We start from the raw sequence: 22,492 nt of genomic DNA, 5'->3' as shown, positions 1-22,492 counted from the left end.
AATTTTTGTGCCTTTCTAACCGCTATGCTACAACACTAATGAGAACTGAAAAACAAATCCAATTCCAAGTATTTTTATCTATATAATGTCTAAATTAGAAAACATTAGGTGATTTGAATGCTTCTTTTTCAATCATATGCTTGTATTATATTGATGAAGGTATGAGAGAAAAACAGAATTTCTTCTAGAAACAGTATGCTATTAGTTATATCTAACAGGATGAAACAATGCCAAGAAATTATACATTCTTCCTCATTGAAACTTCACTATCATTCCTGCAAACTCCAATAAGTATTACAAAATTGATGCCCTTATCCTGTTATTATGCTAGGTGCCTTTTACTCAGAACTGCTATTTCTAGCCTTCCACACAATTTACACTTATTTTTGAAACATACCTATCACATTAAGATAAAATGTGATGCCAACCAGTGATGAAGTCTACAGATATCCAATAGTAACCTTACTGTATAAATATGCTGACCTTGTCCCAAGAACTCAGGTTCCAAATTCAGTAGTAACCTACTTTCATTAGTTTGGCTCATTGTGGGGACTGCCACATAATCAGCTTTCTTACCTGCTAGAAGTAATATAAGGCAGACAGCAAAAAAGTCGGGATACTCTGCCAGGCCAGTATAATTCATTCTGAAATATGTCCTGAAAAACTGACCAATCTGTTTGTTGAGAAGTTCATCAAAGGTGCCACTCCATGCTCTTGCAACACTTGACGTCCCTTCCCAAAACAGAACAGAGAATACAAGGTCACTGGCAGAAAACTAACCTAACATCACTTATGATTCTATTCTTGGATTAACATGGGTTGGTTCATATAGATTGAAAATTTTAATCACATCATAAAGTTATATAGTTTGCAATTACACTTAATTACAATAGTAGTTTATTATTGCTGTTATTATTATTATTATTATTATTGAGATAGGATCTCCCTGGTTAGCCTTGAATAATCCTCCTGCCTCAGCCTCCTGAGGGCTGGGATTACAGGCCTGCACCCCATGCCAGGTTACGATAGCAATTAAATCTCCAAGTTCCTAACTTTGGAATCAGGCAACGTTATTTGAAAGGAGGAACTGCAAAAATAATAAATTATATTTTTATTTCAAATTTCAGGATTTTCAAAAGCTCAGATGAGGCAGATCATAGAATTCTGTAATTTGGAGACACATGGGACTCAAGTGATCCTCTGTCATCATCCTTCGGGAATGCAGTCGTGCACCTCAGTGCGGAGGGTCTCTCAAGAGTGCTACCTCTGCCCTTCTACACAAGCTGGATTTATTCTGAAAACATACCTATCACATAAGACAGAATGAGATTCCAGCCAGTGATGAAGGCCCACAGCTCGCCAACAGTAACGTAAGTGTACAAGTAGGCAGACCCAGTCTTGGGAACTCGGGCCCCAAATTCAGCGTAGCAAAGGCCTGCCATCACCGAGGCCAAGGCAGCGATGAGGAAGGACACCACGATGCTGGGGCCAGAATCCGCTTTGGCGACCTCTCCGGCAAGGACATAGACCCCCGCACCCAGAGTGCTTCCAACCCCCAGGGCAATGAGGTCCATGGTGGTTAAGCAGCGGCATAGTTTGGAATCCTCTAGACTATCTAAAGTGACAATTTTTCTCCGGATCAGACACCGGGCAAAAGTCAGCACTGCTCTGCAGGGAATCATTCTGAAGATAGCAACCTGGAAAAGAGAAGGGAAGAGTTAGGGGCTGTTCTGGAATCACCATCCCTCCATGAAATTAAGGAAGCTGTGTTTTTTTTCCCCCTTTCTTAAAGTGCTTTTATCCGCCCCCTCTTCCCCCCTTCCCCCTCCCCCCTTTTAAAGTGTGGCTTAAAGCAATCAGAAGGAAGCTGTGAATTTCCTGGAGTTCACGCACACATGCCCCTCCAACGAATGGCTTTTTTGGGGAAAGTAAAGGCCTAGAAGCTCTTGGTTATTAAAAAGATTTGTTCTTTGCAATCGATTACTACAATTTTTAAAGACATGTTGATAGAAATGTATTCCAGGACAAGGCTAATTTAGTCCTCATTACAAGGGAATGAACTGGCTCATCTTTCAAGTTCTCTTTCTTTTCTTTAATCATTCACCCAAGATTTTTACTCCTTACTAACTGTCTGGGATTCTGCTAGGAATATGTGTGGTCCTGTGGCACACACATATGGCCTCTACCTCTACCGGACTTACCAGATATTGTCTAAAAGCAGGTACAAAGATGGTCATTGTATATTCTACAGCTGTATTGAGTATGTGTGAACTATCATTTTCATCTTAAACAATGAATATGGAGCAGACATGAATTTGTTAGAATAAAAATATCTTTCCTAAAGTATGCTTAGACTGTTCTTACTAAAATTGCTATTCAATCACGATGTAAGTATGAATTGGTGCTAAAGTTACACAGGCTTACTATATTTAAGAGTTTTAAATAAATAAATCCAAACTCCATGTCAAGTATTATTAAATGTTCTTTTTTAAATGGAAGAAATAAAGAAGACAAAAAGTTCCACCCCCTCCCCCATCCTCATAGGCCTAAACAATCCAACCCTGAAAACACTTAGGTTATAAGATGAAGTATGGATTTTAGTGAGATTACACACACACGTGTATAACAGTAAAAAAGGTGTAAAGCAAAATATACTAAAATATTACAATAAACATAAGTGGTGAGATAGTTTTTATTTCTTTGAATGTCATCTGTTATATATAGTTATTATCTATTTCTAGTTTGATTCCAATGAATATGTACAACCCATGTGCAAAGATGAATAAAAATTAAAACACTATAAGGTTTTGTCTATAGAGACATGCAGTTTAGCAGACTAGGAAGTTACTGAGGGATAGGGAACACAGTGTGCTGCTTATCAGTCAGCACGGCTTTAGAAGTGATAAGCCATGCTTGCTTTGCTGCACGTATCGCACTTCTGCACAATGAATTTGGTGAGGTTGAACCATATTCCCTTCAGTTTCATTATAGTCATCATTAATAAATGCATGAGATCACAGTGTGGCATCTTCTCTCAAGAACTCAGACCTAAAATTAACCCTTAAATCTTAATCTAAAATTAGTATGAAAATTATTTTAAAATAATAAATAAGACTTTTTCTACATTAACTCTGACTTCTTGCTTAAGAGACATTTCTGGAATGCGAATAAGCCATTTTCACATTAAATCTTGTAGGTTAAATTAGTTCACTGAGTATTATTCACACATTGACATAAATGAAAGCAGACAATTCAAGGAATATAAAGAAAAATCCTTCAGGTAAAATGAAAATTAGTGAAATGTTTCTTGAAGTTTTGTAAAAAATAAACTTTTACACATCTTCAACTTCTTCCAAACCACCTGAATGCCAAATCATGGCTCTCCACAAATGGTTGTTGAAAATTTCCAAATATAAATGACATCTCCAATTTTGCCAATACTGTATTCAGGCTTCCAAAGTCAAAACCTACCAACACTTCTAAAAACCAAATATTTATCAATATCTACCACTAGCTAATCCTTAAGTAGCTATTCTCCCTATCACATATTTAGATTAGGTGGGGAAGTATTCTGCTTAAAAAGTAAGAGATTTTAAAAAATGGTTTTTATTAGTACTGGGGATTGAATTCAGGGCTTCATGCCTGCTAGACAAGTACTCTATCACTTGGTCCAGGACCCATCCCAGGGAGAAGCTATCTGTAAATGTCAATGGAGGGGGGAGGGAGCTATAGAAGAGGGTGTTTATTAAATGCTGAAGTTCCATAACATTTAGGTGTTTTTTACAAACAGACACGTTCAAAGATCAAGCATTAGGGACCACTGCCAACTGAGAAGTGCTCGGAAATGACACACTGAGTTTCACTAATGATTTACGATCACGTGAAAACGGGACCTGTCATATCTGTAGCTTTAGTAGGAGTACAAACAACAGGAAGCAAAATGAGGCATATTCATTTGTTATTTAAAATGATGGAGTGAGTACCTGGTTAACCTTGACTCTTGTGACTAAGACACAAATTTTACAGCCATGTATATTTACAGAGACAGGATCTGGAAGGAAGCAAGGAAAACCAAGAGAGATTTTGAGGGGTATGTGTGTGATAGTATTGTGGGTGACCTTTTATTTTTAAATTCTTCTTTTCTGGTATTATAACTATGATGAAATTTCTAAAGAAAAAAATAGCATAAAAACAAAAGTGACTAAACAAGCCAATTAAGTTACTCTAAACATAGACGTAGATGATCACCTCTTCAATATAAAATCAAATGTAGCTCACTCCAGGTTGCACAGAAAGCAGAACAGCTTACAGAAATTCATCATTTTAATCAGGTAAGATCAGATTTGTACTGCTTCTTTCCTATTACAGATGGGAGGTATTTTATGTGTAGATAGCTTTTCTATGTTGCTCTGGCGAAATAAGACAAAGATGCTACTTATCATGCATTCATTTGCTTTTGAACAATTGAAAAGCATACGTCAGAAACTTCTCAGAAGTGACAGGTTACTCAACATCCTTTGCAAACAATCTCAACTACATACGGCCGGGTAAAATATTGACTACAAAAGCTGTGACACGAAAGTACTTTTGTAGAAGTATAATAGGATGGGAACCAACATACTGGGTCACCGTAGTGAGTCATTATTAAGCAAGCATTTAAGTGCTAGCAAGTGTATCAGAGAGGTTAGCAGATAAAGAAAAAGATAATGTCATGTTTTCATAAAATACAGATACATGAGAGTAGTATGGAAGCAAGAGAAGGAAAAAATTGTATTTGTGTCTGATACTAATACTATAATTTGATATCTACATATTTTTAAAGTTTTACAACTTTTCCTTTAAAAAATTAAAAAGACAAGCACCTAATGTGAAATGCTTATGGTAACCTTACTCTCATTTTTACAAGGCACTTTTTTTTTTTGGTGGAAATGGGGTTTGAACTCAGGGCTTCATGCTTGCAAAGCCAGTGATCTGCTTGAGCCACACCTCTAGCCCATTTTGCTCTGTTTTGGAGATGGGAGTAGGGGTCTCACAAACTATTTGCCTGGGCTGGCCTCGAACCATAATCCTCCTGATCTCAGCTTCCCAAGGTTTTTTTGGTGTTTGAACTCAGGGTCTCATGCTTGCTAGGCAGTCAGCTTCCCAAGTTAAGCACTTTCATTACTGCAAGAAAAAAAAAAAATCCATTCACACTTATCCTTTTACAACAGATACATATGCAGAGGTTTTGAAGTTGATCTTACTGATGTGGATAGCATAGGTGTGTTTCTAGGCATGGACCACGGATGGCTCTGCAATGTCACACCTGGTGTCAGCTACTACAGTCATGTACTACAATCACGTGTGAAAACTACACACAGGTACTTAAGGACAATAATCCAGACCTCAGGAAGAGGCCCATGAAAAGGCAACCCTTGGCCTTAGCATATAAAGGCTCTAATCAACATCTCTATGAGGTCACAAATGACTTTGGGAAGGCCAGAAATAGATATATATCTTTCTTCAACAAACAATTCCTAAAATAGTGGTCTCTCATTTGAGGAAGAAAACTATGCACATGTAAATGGAGATCTGAAAATATAAGTAGCTGGGGGAAGCAAGGGCTAAAAGAGATTAACAATGTGCTCTGTGCAGAAGTCTCAGAGTGGTTTTAACAAACCTAATGACATATGTGGCTCTTCCTCAGCCAACTGCTCCCAATCTTAAATTTCTAAGTACCTATGACTTGATGAAACCTTATTGATTTTTTTGTAGTGCTAGGGATTGAACTCAGAGCCTTTCGCATGATAGGCAAGCACACTACCTAGTCTTTCCCACACCCTTAGTCTTTGTTTTTATTTTGTTTTTGAGATAAGGTCTCGCTAACTTTTCCCAGGCTGGCTTTGAACTTCTGCCTCTACCTCCCTACTAGCTGGGATTACAGGCACACACCACCACACCAGCTTAACCCTTACTAATTCTTATGAAAAAGCTAAATTATTTCTTCAGCAACCCGGAGCTACCGATCACCCTCTAAAACTTCAAGCCCAGTCATCAACTTGATAGCACAAAATTCTGGTCTAGTAAATCCTTAGCTCTGATGATTTAACATCACAGAGTGGACTTCCTTTCAACTTAGCACAAAGATCTTTCAAAATCTGCTAATTACAGTCAAAAGCCCACCCTGGATTTTCAGTATAGTTCAATAGTTTAAAGAAGCATTTAGTCACATAGAAATGAATCTTGCCCCTCCTGCCCTATGTAAAAGCTGAAATTTCAAACTGAGCCCTCTGTATCACTATCACAGGCCCTGACAATAAATATTACAAGAGGAAGGACCAATAACAAGCCAATAGGACAGGCGTCCCAAAGAATTCCCAGTGAATTAGCTCATCCAATGATAACTGAGTTTTTCCTTCCTCCTTCCAGTTGCCAGTTTCATGGTGAGACATATGTGCTTGTTTTTGGATTGAGGGGGGAGTAAAATTAAGTCATATAGTGTAGGGATCTCTGCCCCCTTATTTTTTCTCCTAACTAGCTATTTTGATTTAGTAATATCCACACCCAACAATTATGTTTCTACAACTTTAAAATTTCAAGACAAATCTTCACATTTTATTGTAGATTAAATCATTTAGTAAAAGGGGAAAAATATATGGATACCATAGAATTAGTGATATTTATTCTTTTTACTTAGCTTAGAGGTTAATTTCTTAAAAATGACATTAAAATTATTGCATAGAATACAAGATAATCAGAAATGGTTGTTGCTCAGTCTGGTTTAGCAACAAGTAACAACAAACCTTTGCATTCAAATGGAAAACCTTTGTTTTTCTGGAAAATAGGAACACTTTTCATATTACATTTCACAGTTGGTCCCAAACTTATCTTTTCTCAAATCAAGTTTCCTGAACAATTTCTTCCTCCAACGTTTTCTCCATATAGATGAATATCAATATAGATTTAAGCAAAAATTAAAACAACTGAAGGCACAACAAAGTTACAACCATCGTAGTAATAATGTTTATATTTTCTTCCTTTTTTTTTAATACCAAATCAGTACTGCCAGGAAGCAAGAGTGAAATGTATTATTTTAAAATTTCTCACAGGAAAGTGTTTTTCCTACGGACATCCAGCAAATAAACAGCTGGTTGAGCTGAATTTTGTAAAGTTTGTAAAGATAATTGGTGCTTCAAAGCATGTGAACCCATCTAACTTTAGTAAAAGCAAAAAGCACAGGCATACCTAGTTGTCTCATTCAAATAGATGCAGAATGACAAAAAAAAATTAAGTGTGCATCCTGGTTTTCAGGGTTAGAAAGAGAGAAAGAAAGCGAAATGAAGAAAGCAAATGCTCAGCACCTTGGTAACCAGAGCAGCTGCCCCGTCAGCACTGCCTGCGCTCGGTGGCAGCTCTGGCACCAGGCAGACACCCAGTCCAAAAAGGTCTTTAGCAATCATTGGCCAATAAATCACTCTGAATGCCAGAGGGTACCACCTGTTCCCTTTCCCTACGCTGCTAGGAACAGTCACCCTATATGTGCCATTGCTAACCTCAGAAGACGTCCTTTCCAGTTATTTCACACCCATCGCTAGTCTGCAAGTGCTAATATCAAAAGTGCCTAAGGTTTGGTGAGTACTTACCATATGACTGATACTGATCCGACACAATTTTTACTCATTCTTTTGTGACTCTTCACAATATCCCTGTAAGATCAGGACTATCATCATTATAATCACCACCACCATCATCATTATTTTCAGATAGGGTCTTGCTATGTCTGGCCATGAACTCAAGATCCTCCTGCCTCTTCCTCATGAGTGCTAGGATCATAGGTGTCTCCATGCCTGGTGCAGAGCTATTATTAGCCTCATAGTATAGATGAGCAAACTGAGGAACAAGACAGCCAATATCACAGTAGCATATGGTGGAGCCAGTCAAAATCCAGCATGTGTGACTCTGGAGGCTTTATTCACAGACACTATCCTACAATGCCACCTTGCTGACATCCCTTTCACTGCCCATCTGCCCTCCCAGTAGCACTGTCTTCCCATCCCTAAACCACAGGTGAGTGGGCCAGAGACAGTACCTGACTCTGGGTTCAATATTCAATGGCTGGGGATACTCATTACTCTGCATAACACAGTGACTGAATCAGTCGAAGAATCAGTGTTCAGAAATGAGTCACACAGTCTGGGAGCCAGCTTGAAGCTGTGTAGAAACCAAGAGGCTGGCAGCAGAAGGCAAACTGACCATTCAGAAAAGAGCAGAGGAGACCAAATCTGTCTCCCCAGGGAGACATGGAATAGGTGCAGCCCAATTTTCTCTCTCTCAGACCCTGTTGAACTTTGGGGCGTGAGATTCCCCTGCATTGTTACAACAGACCTTGCCCGTGTTATATGAGCTGTCTGTTCCTTAAAACTAAAAGCTACTAATGAAAGTCAATGTGAAGCTAGAAGGGCCTGCTCCAGTAGGCTCTGCTCCCACTTCAACTCTTCATATCTGTCAACTTTGGCCATTTCTGCAACATTTCCTGATAGTATCTCTTCCTTCCAAGAGCAAGTTTCTGGATGGAATAACTTGAATTTGTTTGGCTATTTTTCCAGTAAGGTATCCAAAGAAGAGTTTAACACGTATTAGGCCTGCCCTTTACACACACGCACCAAACACAGCAACATCCAGCATGGTGCTTTCATGGAACAAGGTATCTTAGGTGAGTAGGTTTCCTAGATTTCTTAAATTCAAATCTCTAAATTGTTGGCTATTGTCAGTCAAATCTTGCCACAGTTTAGTGATACTTCTGTTTAATACTGCTGAACTTTATGGCGGCCAGCCACTGTGGTGTCCAAAGCTCTCCTCTTTACAAGAACGAGGTTCATTCATCATTACTTCTCAAGGAGACTATTTAAAAAGACAAACACAACTGTTTTAAAAACAATCAGTTGATACTACCTTAATTTCACCCTTAATCCAATGTCCAGGAGCCAACTCCAGGATGCCAAGAAAATCCAGACGTCCTGAGGAACCGACAATATCTGCTGTCTTTTGAAGCAGCCAATACTCAGGAAAGCAGCAAACTTATTTCTGAAATCACTGAATTTCAAATTAGAGATGCTAGAAGCATGTGTCTATACTAAGATGGGTATCAGAGTACACAAAATACCTTTTAGTCTGAAGGCAAAGAAATATTTTAGGACACTCAGAGCACCACCCAGCACCTCCCCCCAAAGCTACCCTTTGGGCAGCTAAATTACTACAATTTAGTAATTGTTAGAATTTGACCACTTTTGTTTCAATGCGAGGCAAAATTCTTTCCATCAAAATGTGGCAAGGAAAGGAATTTAACAAGTATTCACCCATTTTTATTCAAGTTCAAGAAATATAAATGGATACCAAGTTATGGTTTGTGGGGTTTTTTTGCAAAGTCATTTCTTGAAAAATGGTCACTTTTAAAACTCTATTTTCAATTTTGGAAAGCATACCATGCTCTAATTTGGTGCTTCTTAAATTACAGGAAGAACGTAGGCACATAGATTTTTATCATTAGCACTTTGGCAAATTGCTGAAACACTGCTGTTGACTAAGAGAAGCTTGCAAGTTCACATTGGCTTCCACTAATTCTGAATAAAGCACTCCTATTGTGTGCTGAGGAAGCAGTGAAAAGATTGCCAGTTCATCACCATGGTTCAGAGCTACTAAGGTTTATATTTAGAATGTGCAAACTAAGAACAATTTAAAGAATTAAAACAACATGAAAGGATGTGGTCCTTAAAAATGAAGTCTAGCATTCTTGTCACATTTCTACTCTACTTATTAATATGTCATAATTGTAAGCAATTCATCAATACGTTCTTCTTTTACTAGAATCTGCCTTAATTTTTACATTATTGCACAGACTGCATTCAACCTACTAATTGCTCAACAAAATGCCACTTCTCTAAAATATCAAGCCTTGTATATTTCAAAAGGAAAATTGTAATTTCCTAACACAATTAAATTGGAATTTCTTAACACAATTCCAGGGTGCCTGGGGATACAGGTAGAGGGAGGCAGACAAGTAAATTGGTCATTCCCAGAGATGCTGGATGTCTGTGGTAAAGTAACTCTACTCTCTACTAGGACACACCAGAGGAGACATCCCATTCAGACTGGGCCTGGAGTTGAAGTTTTCCTGGGGAAGCCATGGCTATTCTGATTCTTCACTTATTATTCCACTCAAGAATTCATTAAAAAAATAAAACAAGACAAAAAAAAACCCAAAACTGGCCTGTATTTCTAGCTACTTGGGAGGCAGAGATCAGGAGGATTGAGAATCTAGGTCATCTAGGGCAAAGTTAGACCCTATTTCAAAGAACATGCTAGGTGTGGTAGATGTGCACCTGTAATCCCAGCTATGCAGAAAGCAGGGTTAGGTAGATCATGGTTTGAAACTGCCCCAGGCAAAAGCATGAGACCTACCCCATATGAAAACTAACTAAAGCAAAAAGGACTGGAGTATGGCTCAAGTACCCTGAATTCAAAACCCCAGTACAATTAAAAAAAAAAAAAATACTGCGTGGCTAGTCCTTAGAGCAAAAAGTACAATATGAAAAACTTTTTATTTTTCCTAATAGCTAAGCAATATCTATGATCCTAAAAACTCATTTTGAAGCCAGGATGGGTGTTAGGTTGCATCTGCAATCCCAGCAAGGCAGATGGCAGAGGATCTTGAGTTTCAGGCCAGCCAGGCAAAGTTTGGGAGACCCTGTCTCAAAAACGAAAGGGCTGGGGGCATGGCTCAAGTGGCAGAATACTTTCCTAGCAGGAGAAAGGCCCTGGTTCAATTTCTGGTACTACAAAAAAAAAGCAAAAACTTATTTTGAAATTGATGACATATAATTAGCTACTTCTTAAAAATCAATTAAAAGTTCAAATTTTCCTCTATCCTACATTATTTGAAACAATTCCTTTCTTGGAAAATGATCCTGAATTTTGTAAAATATCTAATAGCAATTATAGTTATTTCCCTAATAGTAAAAAAGAAAAAAAATCCTTAAAATAACTGTACTAATCTGCAAAATCTTAATTAGAATTTCCCCCAAATATCCATGTTGATTTTTAATTTTGAGTAGCAATAGCTTATATTACTATGCAGTTTAAAATTCAAATGATCTCATAATCTAAACCTGTTTGATAATCATTGATCAGAAGAAATTTAAAGTATCTAAATAACATGTGAAGAGTAGGTTTTACAAAAATGATAAACACAAAAGGTTTTATACTTTAATATATGTACATATACATAAGCATATACCTGTAGTATTCAAGATGACTATAAGAAGAAAGATAAGCTGGTGTCTACCACCATACCACCTTGAAAATGCCTGATCTCAGAAGCTAAGCAGGGTTGGGACTGGTTTAGTACTTGGATGGGGGAAACTCCCAAGTGTGGGAGAAACCCCACACTCATGCTGCTTCTTTAGAAAGAATCCTTTGGTCTGAACTTCAGGACATTCAGCACTAAGAAGCAGAGCATTTCCTAGAATCTGAGTTCTGGCTGTGTCCAGGGAATTAGCACTGTTATTTCCCAGACCTGACATGAAAGGATGCCTGGGAGAAGCAGAAAATGTTGGAATCCATGTTGTACAGAGATTTGCAAATGATGACTTTGGTCAAACAGAATTCAGTTTCCATAATGAAAGCTTGGAAATATTTACAAGTATCAACCAATACATATCAAAATGATAGAACTGTGAAAAGTAATAAAAAAATTTCAATTTCAATGTTTTACATCTATTTATTCATACTTGTATCTTGGCCTCCTGCCAACTTCAGTAACTCCAACATTTCAGCGTGGGTTTCAAAACCACCCCTTTCTGATCTGGCTTCAGTCTTCCTTTGTAGCCTTGAATTTTGCTATTCTCCACGTGAGTGTTGTTGTTCAATCTGTCCACGTGCTATCCTTAGAACATTTGCCTTCTTGCTCACACACAAATGAAAAAATGTATTGATCTGTGTGTTTCCAGCTGCCCCTGGCCTGCCCCATGCCCTCTACTTCAGTTGTGGTTCCCAGGTATTCTAAGCTTCTGCAGAGAGAGTAAGAAGGTTTTCTGCCTTCTCATTTGGCTTCTGGGCTTTCCTTTCAACCCAAAGAAAAAACCAATAGCCACAAGAAGGAGAACTGTCCACCTGTTAAGAGAGAAGAATGAGGGTTTTGAGGGTACCTGAAGAGATATGAATGACAGTCAAAATTCCTTTAAAGTATACTTTTGGCAGCTTCTTTGAGAATGCTCCCCCCTTGAGAAACTTGGAAAGGATTAGTACGTTCCTCCTCCCCCAATGAAGGTAACGTTGCTTGTTTGGTGTAAATAGAATGTACACATTTACATATCATCACTTCTAAATAGGACTTATTTGGCTTAACATAAATTTCTGGAAGTTGGTCCCTAGAATCAAGTTTGACAGAACATACTAGCTACAGGCAGCTGAGAGAACACAAGGAAAAGGAAGAGATAGTTGTACAAAATGTAAAGGTAAGGACAATAGCAGTGTCAGGAAAGACATGCTACTGACCAGAGTGCAGGAGAACTGTCTAAATAATTCTGCCAAGACAAGTTTCTCCAGTGACATTTAATTTTAAAGCATTTTAATGCTCTTAATTTTAAATTATAAACTACATGAAAATATATTTTTGATTTATTTTATTTTAATTTTTGCAGTATGGGATTTGAACTCAGGGTCTCCTGCTTGCTAGGCAGGTGTTCTACCACTTGAGCCACGCCCCCACCCCCTATTTTAGAAATCTTAACATCACATTTGAGTGTCTTTTTACTCCATAAGTGGATGCTTTTCATAGAGGATCTCTGAGGAAATTGCTGCCCACCTCATCATTACTGAAGAATCCCTTTCATTCCTGACAGATGGCCATATTCTGTGGGCAAAGAGAAACCCAAGTATCAAGGCGTCCTGTTCTCCCTGTATGTAGCACTTGTTGCTGAAAGACCTTTTATTTTGTGGAGCTCTCTTCCTATAACTCTAACACATGGATCTAATTCTGCCTTAACAATAAATACTGAAAAGTCTCCTCATTCAAATGATAGCAAATGGCTATCACCCCAAGACTTCTCTTCCCTCCAATAAACATATTAGTTTAAAGGTCAACAACCACACTGAAAAATATTAACTTAAAATATGACACTTCCTATGATACAAAGCATTCCAAATGTGGGCAGGCACGTATAGAGTCTGATTTGCTTATGACCCTCGTCCATCCTATATAATTCTATTAGTTCATTTTGCTTTTATTTTAATAAATACCTCAAACTGCCTTAACATGTGTCCAGAGCCTGCTGGTCTGTTCCTCTCTATCTCTTTAGCCTATCTTCTGCTTCCTCCTCCCTTGAGCTGTGCAGGGTTTCCTTAACTTCTTCAGAACTCAAAGCCTCACTGTGCCTCAGGGCCTTCTATAGCTGTTTCTTCTTCCTGGAAAATTACTCCTTTTCCTCTTTGCCTGGATAGCTCCCAATCACTGCTGACACTCCCACCCCAAACAAAATTAGGTCAATCTATTACTTGTTCTCACAGCATTCTGTGTTTTTGTCTTTTGTTTTGGTGCTGGGGATAGAACCCTGGGCCTCAGACATGCTAAACACATGCTTCACCACTGAGGTACACTCCCAGACTACTCTGTATTTTTGTCACATTTTCTTTATCATAATATAAGAAACTATTAGATAAACATGTTTTACTCCTTGTTATGGGTTTAATTGTGGCCCCAAAAAGCTATCCTGAAGTCCTAAACCCTATCTAGAAATAGGGTCTTTGTAGGTGTTAACAAGTTAAGATAAGGTCATTAGGGTGAGCCCTAATCCAACAGGACTAGCTAGTATCGTTATAAGGAAGAGGAAATTGCCATGTGACACACAAGAAGAATGCAATGTGATGACAGAGGCAGAAATTGGAGTGGTGGAGTTATACGCCAAGAAATACCAAAGATTGATGGCCACCATCAGAAGCCAGGAAGCAAGGAGAGATTCTCCCCTACAAGTTTCAGGGAAGCATAGCCCAGCTGTCACCTTGATTTTAGACTTGTAGCTTTCAGAACTGTGGGACAATACATTTCTATTATTTTAAGCCACCTGGTTTATTGTCCTTTTATTTGGCAATCCTATAAAATTACTACACTCCTTTAGACTGTAAACTTCTTGTATATTTCTGTATATTTTATTCCTCTGTTGTATCTCCACGTTTTTTTTTAAATATAGAAAGGAGTACAATACACATCTGTTCAATCAATGAATGATTCATACTTGGTTTGCAGTCACCTAAAGCCCTCATGCCTTTTTTTTTTCTCTCAAAGATATCTATGTAGAATGGGCTGCTTTTTTCTATTTTTGCTACTTTAAAACCTAAACTCAACATTTTAAGTTTCACAGTATTTGGGTGCATGCTATAACACAAGACCATCAATCAACATACTAAGTATCCTATCAATCTTTGTGCCACTGAAATTTGATAAGCATGTATTCTATCTTCATCCAAGTTTAAAAAAAAAAGTTAAGCCTGACATCAAGAACTATACCATGGCATGCCACCAAGAATATCTCTTTACGATGATATTTACACCTTGATCAATACTTTTGGGCATATCATTCAATCAACTAGAAAATCATGTTCTCTCCCACCTATCCCAAGGTTATCACAATCTATGGCATTAGATGCTTTGCTAAAAATCCTAATTCATTGTATTTAACTTCCCAAACTCATCACACTATCCATGTAAAAAGAGGAGGTAGAGTATGTTAGGCATGACTTGTGAACACAAGAGCTCATAGTGAACTCAAGATGGCTTCTGGGGATCAGTTACTTCTTTTCCACATGCATACCACAAATTCTTGGAATTTTACTGGTGAATAGTGTCTAATTCCCTGATCTGTGGTTTCTGGAATCTACCATGATCTTCAGTTTGATAATAGGGTAAATGCCTCTCTCCTTTCTTCAACTCCCTTTTCTTGTACCCTAGGGTGTCAAGATTACTGCTGGTTAACTGCATACTAGTATGTACAAATTATCTTAATTATCACAAGATGTAATCCATCCAGACGTGGTAAAATTGCAAATCAGGTGAAAGCAGCTCGATTCTCTTATCAATTTGGGTTTCAGGTTCTCTTATGGTCGTGTGTTCTATCCCAGTCAGATGGACATTCTTCTTGTGCAGACAAAAGTAAAACAGGGATTTAGTAGCTCTTCCTTCTCTCAGTTATCTATTGCTCCCATACCAAGTTCTGCCCTTTTATTTTTTGTTCACCTTTGTGATGAAATACTACATAAAGTAATGCCTCAAACATTTCTTTGCTATTGTTGCAAGTTCATAATACTCTTCCATCTCTTAAGCTTGGACCCCTCAAATGAATTCCCATGGCATCCATAGTGATTCCTTCTTGTTCCTCTATTTCCTCATGCTGGGCATTCATTATGTGACTAGGATTCAGACTGTATTTCTCTTTTCTTCTTTTCAAACAACATCACCTTTTACTGTTACAGTCCATGGAGTTATATCCATATTTCTTCTCTGAGTATTTAGAGATCTGTTTTTAAAAAATGTGTTGAGTCTACAAGCTAGTCATTAGGTGATATTCTCAGGTCCAACCAAATTATTTCCTTGTCACCAAAAGACAAACATTTTACAAATATCACAAAAAGTATACTTTCTGCAAATTTATTGAACTTCCCAAACTCTCACTTATCAGCCTCCTTATTTCATTTATCTCATGTCAACAATGACCAAGTTTATTTAAGAATCTTTCATAGGAAGGTTTCAACAAATCCTGCTTGCAGAACTGTCCTTGTTTGCAAGCAGAAAAGCAATATTTCATCATCTGTAGCTTTAGCACTATTCAGTTGTTTAATGTACCCCAAGAGGGAACTCATACATGGCTGGGGCATGCAGCATGCAGAATTCTTCTTCAATAATTTAAAGGTAAGCAGCTCTTAGTCAATTAAAACCCTAGCAAACCAATCCTTTCAGATTATCACCTGTGCCTGCCTCAGGACTTCACTCCTTCAGTTCTCATGTCCAAACCAATATCTGTGTTGTGTCCCTTTTCTAGGACATCTTTCTGTGAATGCAAAGACAATTCATGGTGGAGCTTGATGTTTTTGTTATATAATTTTAAGGTGTACAACATGATGTTTTAATATACTTATTTGTAGTGAAATGGTTACTAGAGTCAAGCAAATTAATATATCCGTCAATCAGTTATCTTTAAAAAAGGATTTTTAAACACTTTTTTTTCTTCAAATAGAAATGCTCATGATGAAAACATTCCCTCTAAGGAGACAGACCAAGGGCCTACCACATCTAAGACACTTAAAGAAGGATATCATCATAAAAAGTGAAGCCAAATTTCATCAGCAGGGCAGAAGGATAATTTTAATCGCACAAATGTAGAGAAAATATAGGTGCAATATATGGAGAAATGGTTTACATAAGAATACAACTTTATCTACATGCAGGGTTAGAGTTGCACTCTGAGTCATCCTTGACTCTTGCCCCAATCAATAATTTTCAGTAGTTTCTTCACTTCTAAAAGTTAAAGTGCGATCACTATAAACAATGAGTAAGCACAGGGAAATTAATCATGGATGCTAGGAACTTGTTTCTGGTTGTCTCCTATAGCTCTGTATTTTCATTCCTGCTACAATAAAAAATCAGGGCTAGGTGTGAAAATTACACTGCATACATAAATGCATAAACATTTCACTCTATTATGCTACAGATAATAAAGGTTGGGGGGAAAGGAGAAAAGGGTAAATTGCTTTTGATTCCTCTTTACAGAGACAACAGCAACAAAACAATTATTCTCATACTTGTAGGCATTGAAAAGAATCTTGAGATTGCATTCATGCAAAATTAAGCACTGTTTCAAAATTCTAACAAAAATCAGGTTTGATTATACTGTTACCATTCCACTCATTTGGTCTTATAGGTAAGTGAGAAAAGTGAACTCCTAAAAGTGATCCACTGTGGGACCAACTTGGAATTTTAGATGCAGGTCGGTTGGTTTCTACCCTTATTCTTCTACGGTTGCTGTGAGGTACCCACTATAGAGCAGGCACTCAATGAATGGCAGTGGCTTTTAATTCATTATCATAATAATAAATCAGACAGGTGTTTGAAAATCTTGTCTCAGAATACCAAGATGATCCACTTATAAAAACTACCTACTTTTATTCAGAAAGAGTACAGACACAGAGAAGATTTAGGATGAGACAGACTGCCGATAATTTTTAAAGGCACAAACTAGGACCCAGGGACAGATGAGTGAAATTCAGAACCCAGGTGCTGCTCCTCTCAGTGCTAGATCTTTAGGTGGGTGGTTCTCTGACTCATGCCTAAAGGTATTTTAGGGAGGCTGAGTGAGACCTAAGGGACAGACTCCCTTTCCCTTTTTGCTCCAACTTCACCTGTTCCCTCACCCCACGAGATTTTATATAAATAATCTTTGTATAAAATTCCTTTATGCTCAAATATCAGCATATTGACATTAGCATCTTCACAGGTAGGTTCAAAACAGTACAGGTTGAATATGCCTTATCTGAAGTGCTTGGGACCAGAAATGTTTCAGATTTTGGAGGACTGGGGATTTTAGGAATATTTGCAGACTTTTATTGGTTGAACATCCTTACTCTCAAAATCTGAAACTCAAAAGTCTTTGAATATCATGCTGGTGCTCAGAAAGTTTCAGATTTTGGATTTCAGATTTTTGGATTATGGAAGCTCAACTCATATTTTAATTGTTAGGAGACATGAGAAATCAGAGGCTGATCCTACAAATATATGCTACTGTTAAATCTCATAGGTATAAGGATATCTTTCCCAGATTGTAAATGCTTAATGAAAACTATGAAATATAGTATTAATTCATGGCAATTCCATGGGGATTACTGTTTTCAGAACTATAGTAGGATGGATACTCTGGATAGTTTTCCTACAAAAACACAACTAAATTTTGAACAAAGAAAAACATAATATAGAAGCACATAACAGAAAATAATGGAAATTCCACAAGGGAGGGAGTGGGGGGGAGAGGAAGAAAGGGAGAAAGGGAGAGAGAGAGAAAGAACAGAGAGAGAGAGAGAGGCGAGAGAATGAGAATGAATGAGCGTGAGAGGAAAGCAGAACAATGGATAGAAAATTGATGTGAAGAGTCAGATGTCTATGCAAGTGCAAAGTCTCAAGCTGTTCTCAAAAGGAGAGCTGAAACCACATGACTACACTGTGTTGGGGCAGGACAAATAGGACTCAAGTGGCCCAGGTCACTAGTCCTTTTGTGCACCTAGTATATTTTATATACAAATACAAATCCTTTCTGGAGGAAAGCTCACTCAATTTAGGGCTTCAGGTTTCCCACAGATAATTAAACAGAAAACGGCCTTGCAATCAAAAACTTCCAAACCTACACAATAAAATAAACCACTACATCTAACAGTGATTAGAAGCCCCTGAAACTTCAGATAAGGGAAATCTTCGTTAAGCAAATGGAATTACCACAGAAAAGGTTTAAAAAAATCAAACATCAAATTTAAAAAATGAATCAAAGTAGAAAACTAAAAAAAAAAAGAAAAAATAACCAGTTTGTAAAGAGACAAACAGACTACCTAAAAAAAATGAGTTAAAGTTCATGAGTCTTAACTTCTATATTACCAGAAAAGAGTTGATAAATCCCAAATCTAAGCACCAAAAGCAGATAAATTCAGTGCAAATAATTCAAATAAGTGAAGGAAATAAATGGAATAATAAAATCCAAATAATTCAAGGTGGAAATAAAGAGTGCAAGAAACAGGACACATTTAAAAACACAAGGTAAGGAGATAGAAACATGTCTAAAGTATCAAGAATCACAGCAAATATGACTGACAAATTTTCTGTTAAATCAGAGAAGACTGTTCAGATTTTTAAAAATTCTACTTATGCTATTATTAGATACAGCAAATCAAAAGATGTGGAAATGTTAGAAGGAGATAGAAAAAGAACCACCATGCCAATGATCATAATAAATAAAGAAAAAGCAACCAGGCAAATGTTATGTAAAAAAAAAACAACCAGGCAAATTCTAATGAAAAAGAAAACAGAGGTAGTTATCATAAGACCCAAAAGACTTTAAGGCTAAAAGCCTAATAATTAGGGCTATTACTTGATGAGAAAAAAACCTGAACCTATTAGGATGAAATTAATTTAAATTTTATGCTTGTATTATTCCATTTTTGTTACTATCATAAAATACTTGAGGCTAGGTACTTTATACGGAAAAGATTTTCTTAACTCAGAGCCCTGGAGGTTTGGGGACATGAGGCTGGTATTGGCTTAGCTTTGGTGAAGGCCTCATGGTGGATGGCATCATGGAAGGATTATAGGCAAGGAGACAGATGCCAAATGGAAAGACAGGAGGCCATACTGAAGGAAGAGAACTGACTCAAGGTATTGAGGGGGTGGGGGGGAGAGGGAGGGGGGGTAGTGGGTGGTAAGGGAGGGGGTGGTGGCAGGGGGCAGAAATGACCCAAGCATTGTATGCACATATGAATAATAAAAAAATTAAAAAAATACAAAAAGACCCGCCAGTGCTACCAATGATGTGAACAGCTCCCTGAATTCACTTATAAACAGTAGTCAGCTCTTTTATGTATCAGTCACTGTTCTAGGTTGGAGATACAGCAATGAAGAAAACCAAGTCCTTATCTCATGGAAATTACATCCAAATGTGGAGACAAACAGTAAACAAATACAAAAGTAAATGTGTTATTCTAAATACACAGAACTCTACAGGTAGAAATCAGAGAACTCGCTTTCCACCTCCATGAGAAACATGTACAAACTCTGGTATTATTTTAACCATGAAGCAAATTTCATAGGAAACTTTTTATCATACAAATGTGACCTCAATGCAGATCAGTCAGTTAGATCAATCAAAAACCCACTTTAAAACTTAAACAGTTAGAAGCTTACTATTTTATAGCTTTCACAGGACTGAAGGTTTATAAAAACTGCAAAGTTTTAAAATGTCACCCTTTTATGTGAAAAGCATCACATATAAAGCCACCCTGGAACAACTGCATTGAATGTTTTCATATCTTCATCCCAGAACTTGCCAGTTCATTCTAGTCTTGAACTCTGTTCACTATTTTAAAAATTATTCTAGATTGAACATTTAAATCTCTTTTGCATATCTTCATTTCTGCTTCTCCCACAAAGTCCCCTGCATGCATTAGGATTAGTTTCAGATGTCAGTGACAGGTAGCAATGGTTTGAAACAGAAGCTTATTTCTTTGTCATGTCAGGCAGGTCCAGAGGCCCTTTATCTATCTGCCTGTGCTCTACATGAACCAAGTTCCTTCCAGCTTGGTCCCTGTCAACTCACTATACAGCATGAGCCTCATGGTCTCAAGAAGCTCTTCAAACTGCAGTCCTCACACCCACATCACATTCTAGTCAGTACAATGTAGGAAGGGATGAAGAGAAGAGTCCCCCCATCCTTTTAAGCGATACTTCCTAGAAGTCACAAAGCACACTGTCTCACTTGATATGAGCTAGAATTAGTACAATAGTCACAGCATGCTTCAAGGGAGACTGAGAACTTTGTCTTTATTTCAGGTGTCTGTGCATATGCCCAGGTAGAAACTGGGAAGCAGATATTGAGGACAAGCAGCTCTCTGTTACATCGTCTGAGAAAACATGATAAAGTACAGTAAGAATCTTGCCCAGTCTCTTCACCCAGTCACTTACCAGAGTAGTACAAACCAGTGCACAATACACTCAAGTTCCAGGACACATACTCAGCCCTGCTTCCTGTGGTCAATGAGGTTTTGTCTCTAAGGACCCTAGCGTAGTCTGGACCATTTTCTCCTCCTGCCAAAAAGGTTGAGTTGCTACAGCCACCACAGTCATTATGAGCAGTCTCATGAGTTTTTGTAGTCTCCTTTAAAAAACAAAACGTTCCAAGCACAATTTCCTTAAGCATGGCCACTAGGTATGGCCTGTGAGAGTTGTCTGACTGAGCACTTTTAAACAGGACAATGAAAGCATGAAGAAACTTGCCTCCACATTTGGATTTGATTTCTTCTTTTACGACTGGTTGTATGCTAGCAATGCATCATTCTGGGCATGGATACAAGAGTTGGGTTTTCTTCAAGGCTTCGCCTCCTGGGTTTTCCTTTTTAGCCAAGCATATCCCAGCACCCCATGCTAATGAAAGACTTTCTGCCAGGAAGCTGAAAAAAGGCCACAGCCCAGTGCCACGTCTGTCTCCTTCCTGTGAGGAACCCTTCTCTGGCGCTACAGGCTCCCTTCTAGGCTAAGTCCTGCCATGGGGGCGTCTTTGCAGTGTGACCTGATTCGGGAATAACTCCAGAGACACTGGATGGATGGCAGGCAGGGACTGATGTGGATGAGACAGTAATTCCTCATCCAAGAGGTTCACACAAACTAACAGGACAAAAACTGTGCCTAGAATTAAATATCAGGGGACTCTCAGAACCTGCCAAGTGAATCTGATGCAAATTCCTATAACCCCACACTCTGTTCCCTTGCCATCAATCACAAAGAACAAACATAGGTCATTCACAAAGTTTTTCTTATGGGGTAAAAATACAAAGTATACTAAACATTGCCTAAGCCCTACAAGTATTTCCCTCCATTTCTCCTGAAATATAAACATTTCTTTCAAAAAATCAAAATACCCAATTTCATATTTTAAATATACTTTTCCTGGAAGGCAAATATCCTAAAAAGGCTAAAGGACAACAACAACAAAGAGAACAGGAAAAAAATGTAGTTAACTTGCCAACATTAGCCCGATCAATAATATCAACAAGTCAGTTAGAGTAAGAATCAGTGTCAGTATTATGGCACTATGTGTTTTCTTTCAAAACTACATCACATTTAAAAAATAAATAGGTTTATAAAAGGTCATTTCAGTAACATGTATCTTAGCTCTAGATTAATAAATAAAGTAACTTTACAGCAGGTAACACACTTGATTTGCTTCTTTTTAAGACACTGTTTTTTTTTTTTTTTTTTTTTTTTTGCAGTACTAGGGTTTGAATTCAGGGACTTCATGCTTGCTAGGCATGTGCTCTACTGCTTAGGCCATGCCTCTAGCCCTAAAATATTTTATATAGCAATTCTGTGGTCACAAATCAACAATGGAATATAAAATAAACATGCCAGGCCATTTAAAACTACACCCTCTTTCTTAAACTTGGAAATCTGCAAGTAGGCTAAAACTAAGAGTATGGCTCTTGGGGGATTTCTACTCTTGCAGAGCCCTTCAATCACAGTTCATCCCATAGTCCTCAGTTCCCAAGAGCTCCAGTTACTCCTCGTTGCCATTCAGACACCTCACTGAGAACAAAAATATGAACTCGCCCAGCATTCAAAGTCTCTGACGTGACTCCATTCTGTATTTCTACACTTAATGCCCCTTAAGGATTAAAGGAGACAATACAAGTGAAGCATTTAAGACAGTGTGGCACATAG

At 37.9% G+C, this 22,492-nt stretch overlaps 1 protein-coding gene across 2 annotated transcripts in view; it reads right to left on the bottom strand.

The window, feature by feature from the left end:
• Slc7a2 (solute carrier family 7 member 2) overlaps positions 1 to 22,492 on the bottom strand; it is a 65,412-nt gene that overhangs the window by 21,326 nt on the left and 21,594 nt on the right. For both annotated transcript variants that reach the window (XM_074054745.1, XM_020179343.2), the window contains exons 2-3: positions 1,307 to 1,697; positions 577 to 732 (exon numbers count right to left, since the gene is read on the bottom strand). In XM_074054745.1, the coding sequence (XP_073910846.1) occupies positions 577 to 732; positions 1,307 to 1,682 (532 nt within the window). In that variant the 5' untranslated portion in view covers positions 1,683 to 1,697. The remainder of the gene's footprint in view (positions 1 to 576; positions 733 to 1,306; positions 1,698 to 22,492) is intronic.

The sequence above is a fragment of the Castor canadensis genome, chromosome 14, assembly GCF_047511655.1.
Source record: "Castor canadensis chromosome 14, mCasCan1.hap1v2, whole genome shotgun sequence".
NCBI classification, from domain to species: domain Eukaryota; kingdom Metazoa; phylum Chordata; class Mammalia; order Rodentia; family Castoridae; genus Castor; species Castor canadensis.
The sequence above is the reverse complement of the archived record's forward strand: the minus strand, read 5'-3'. Positions and strand labels throughout refer to the sequence as shown.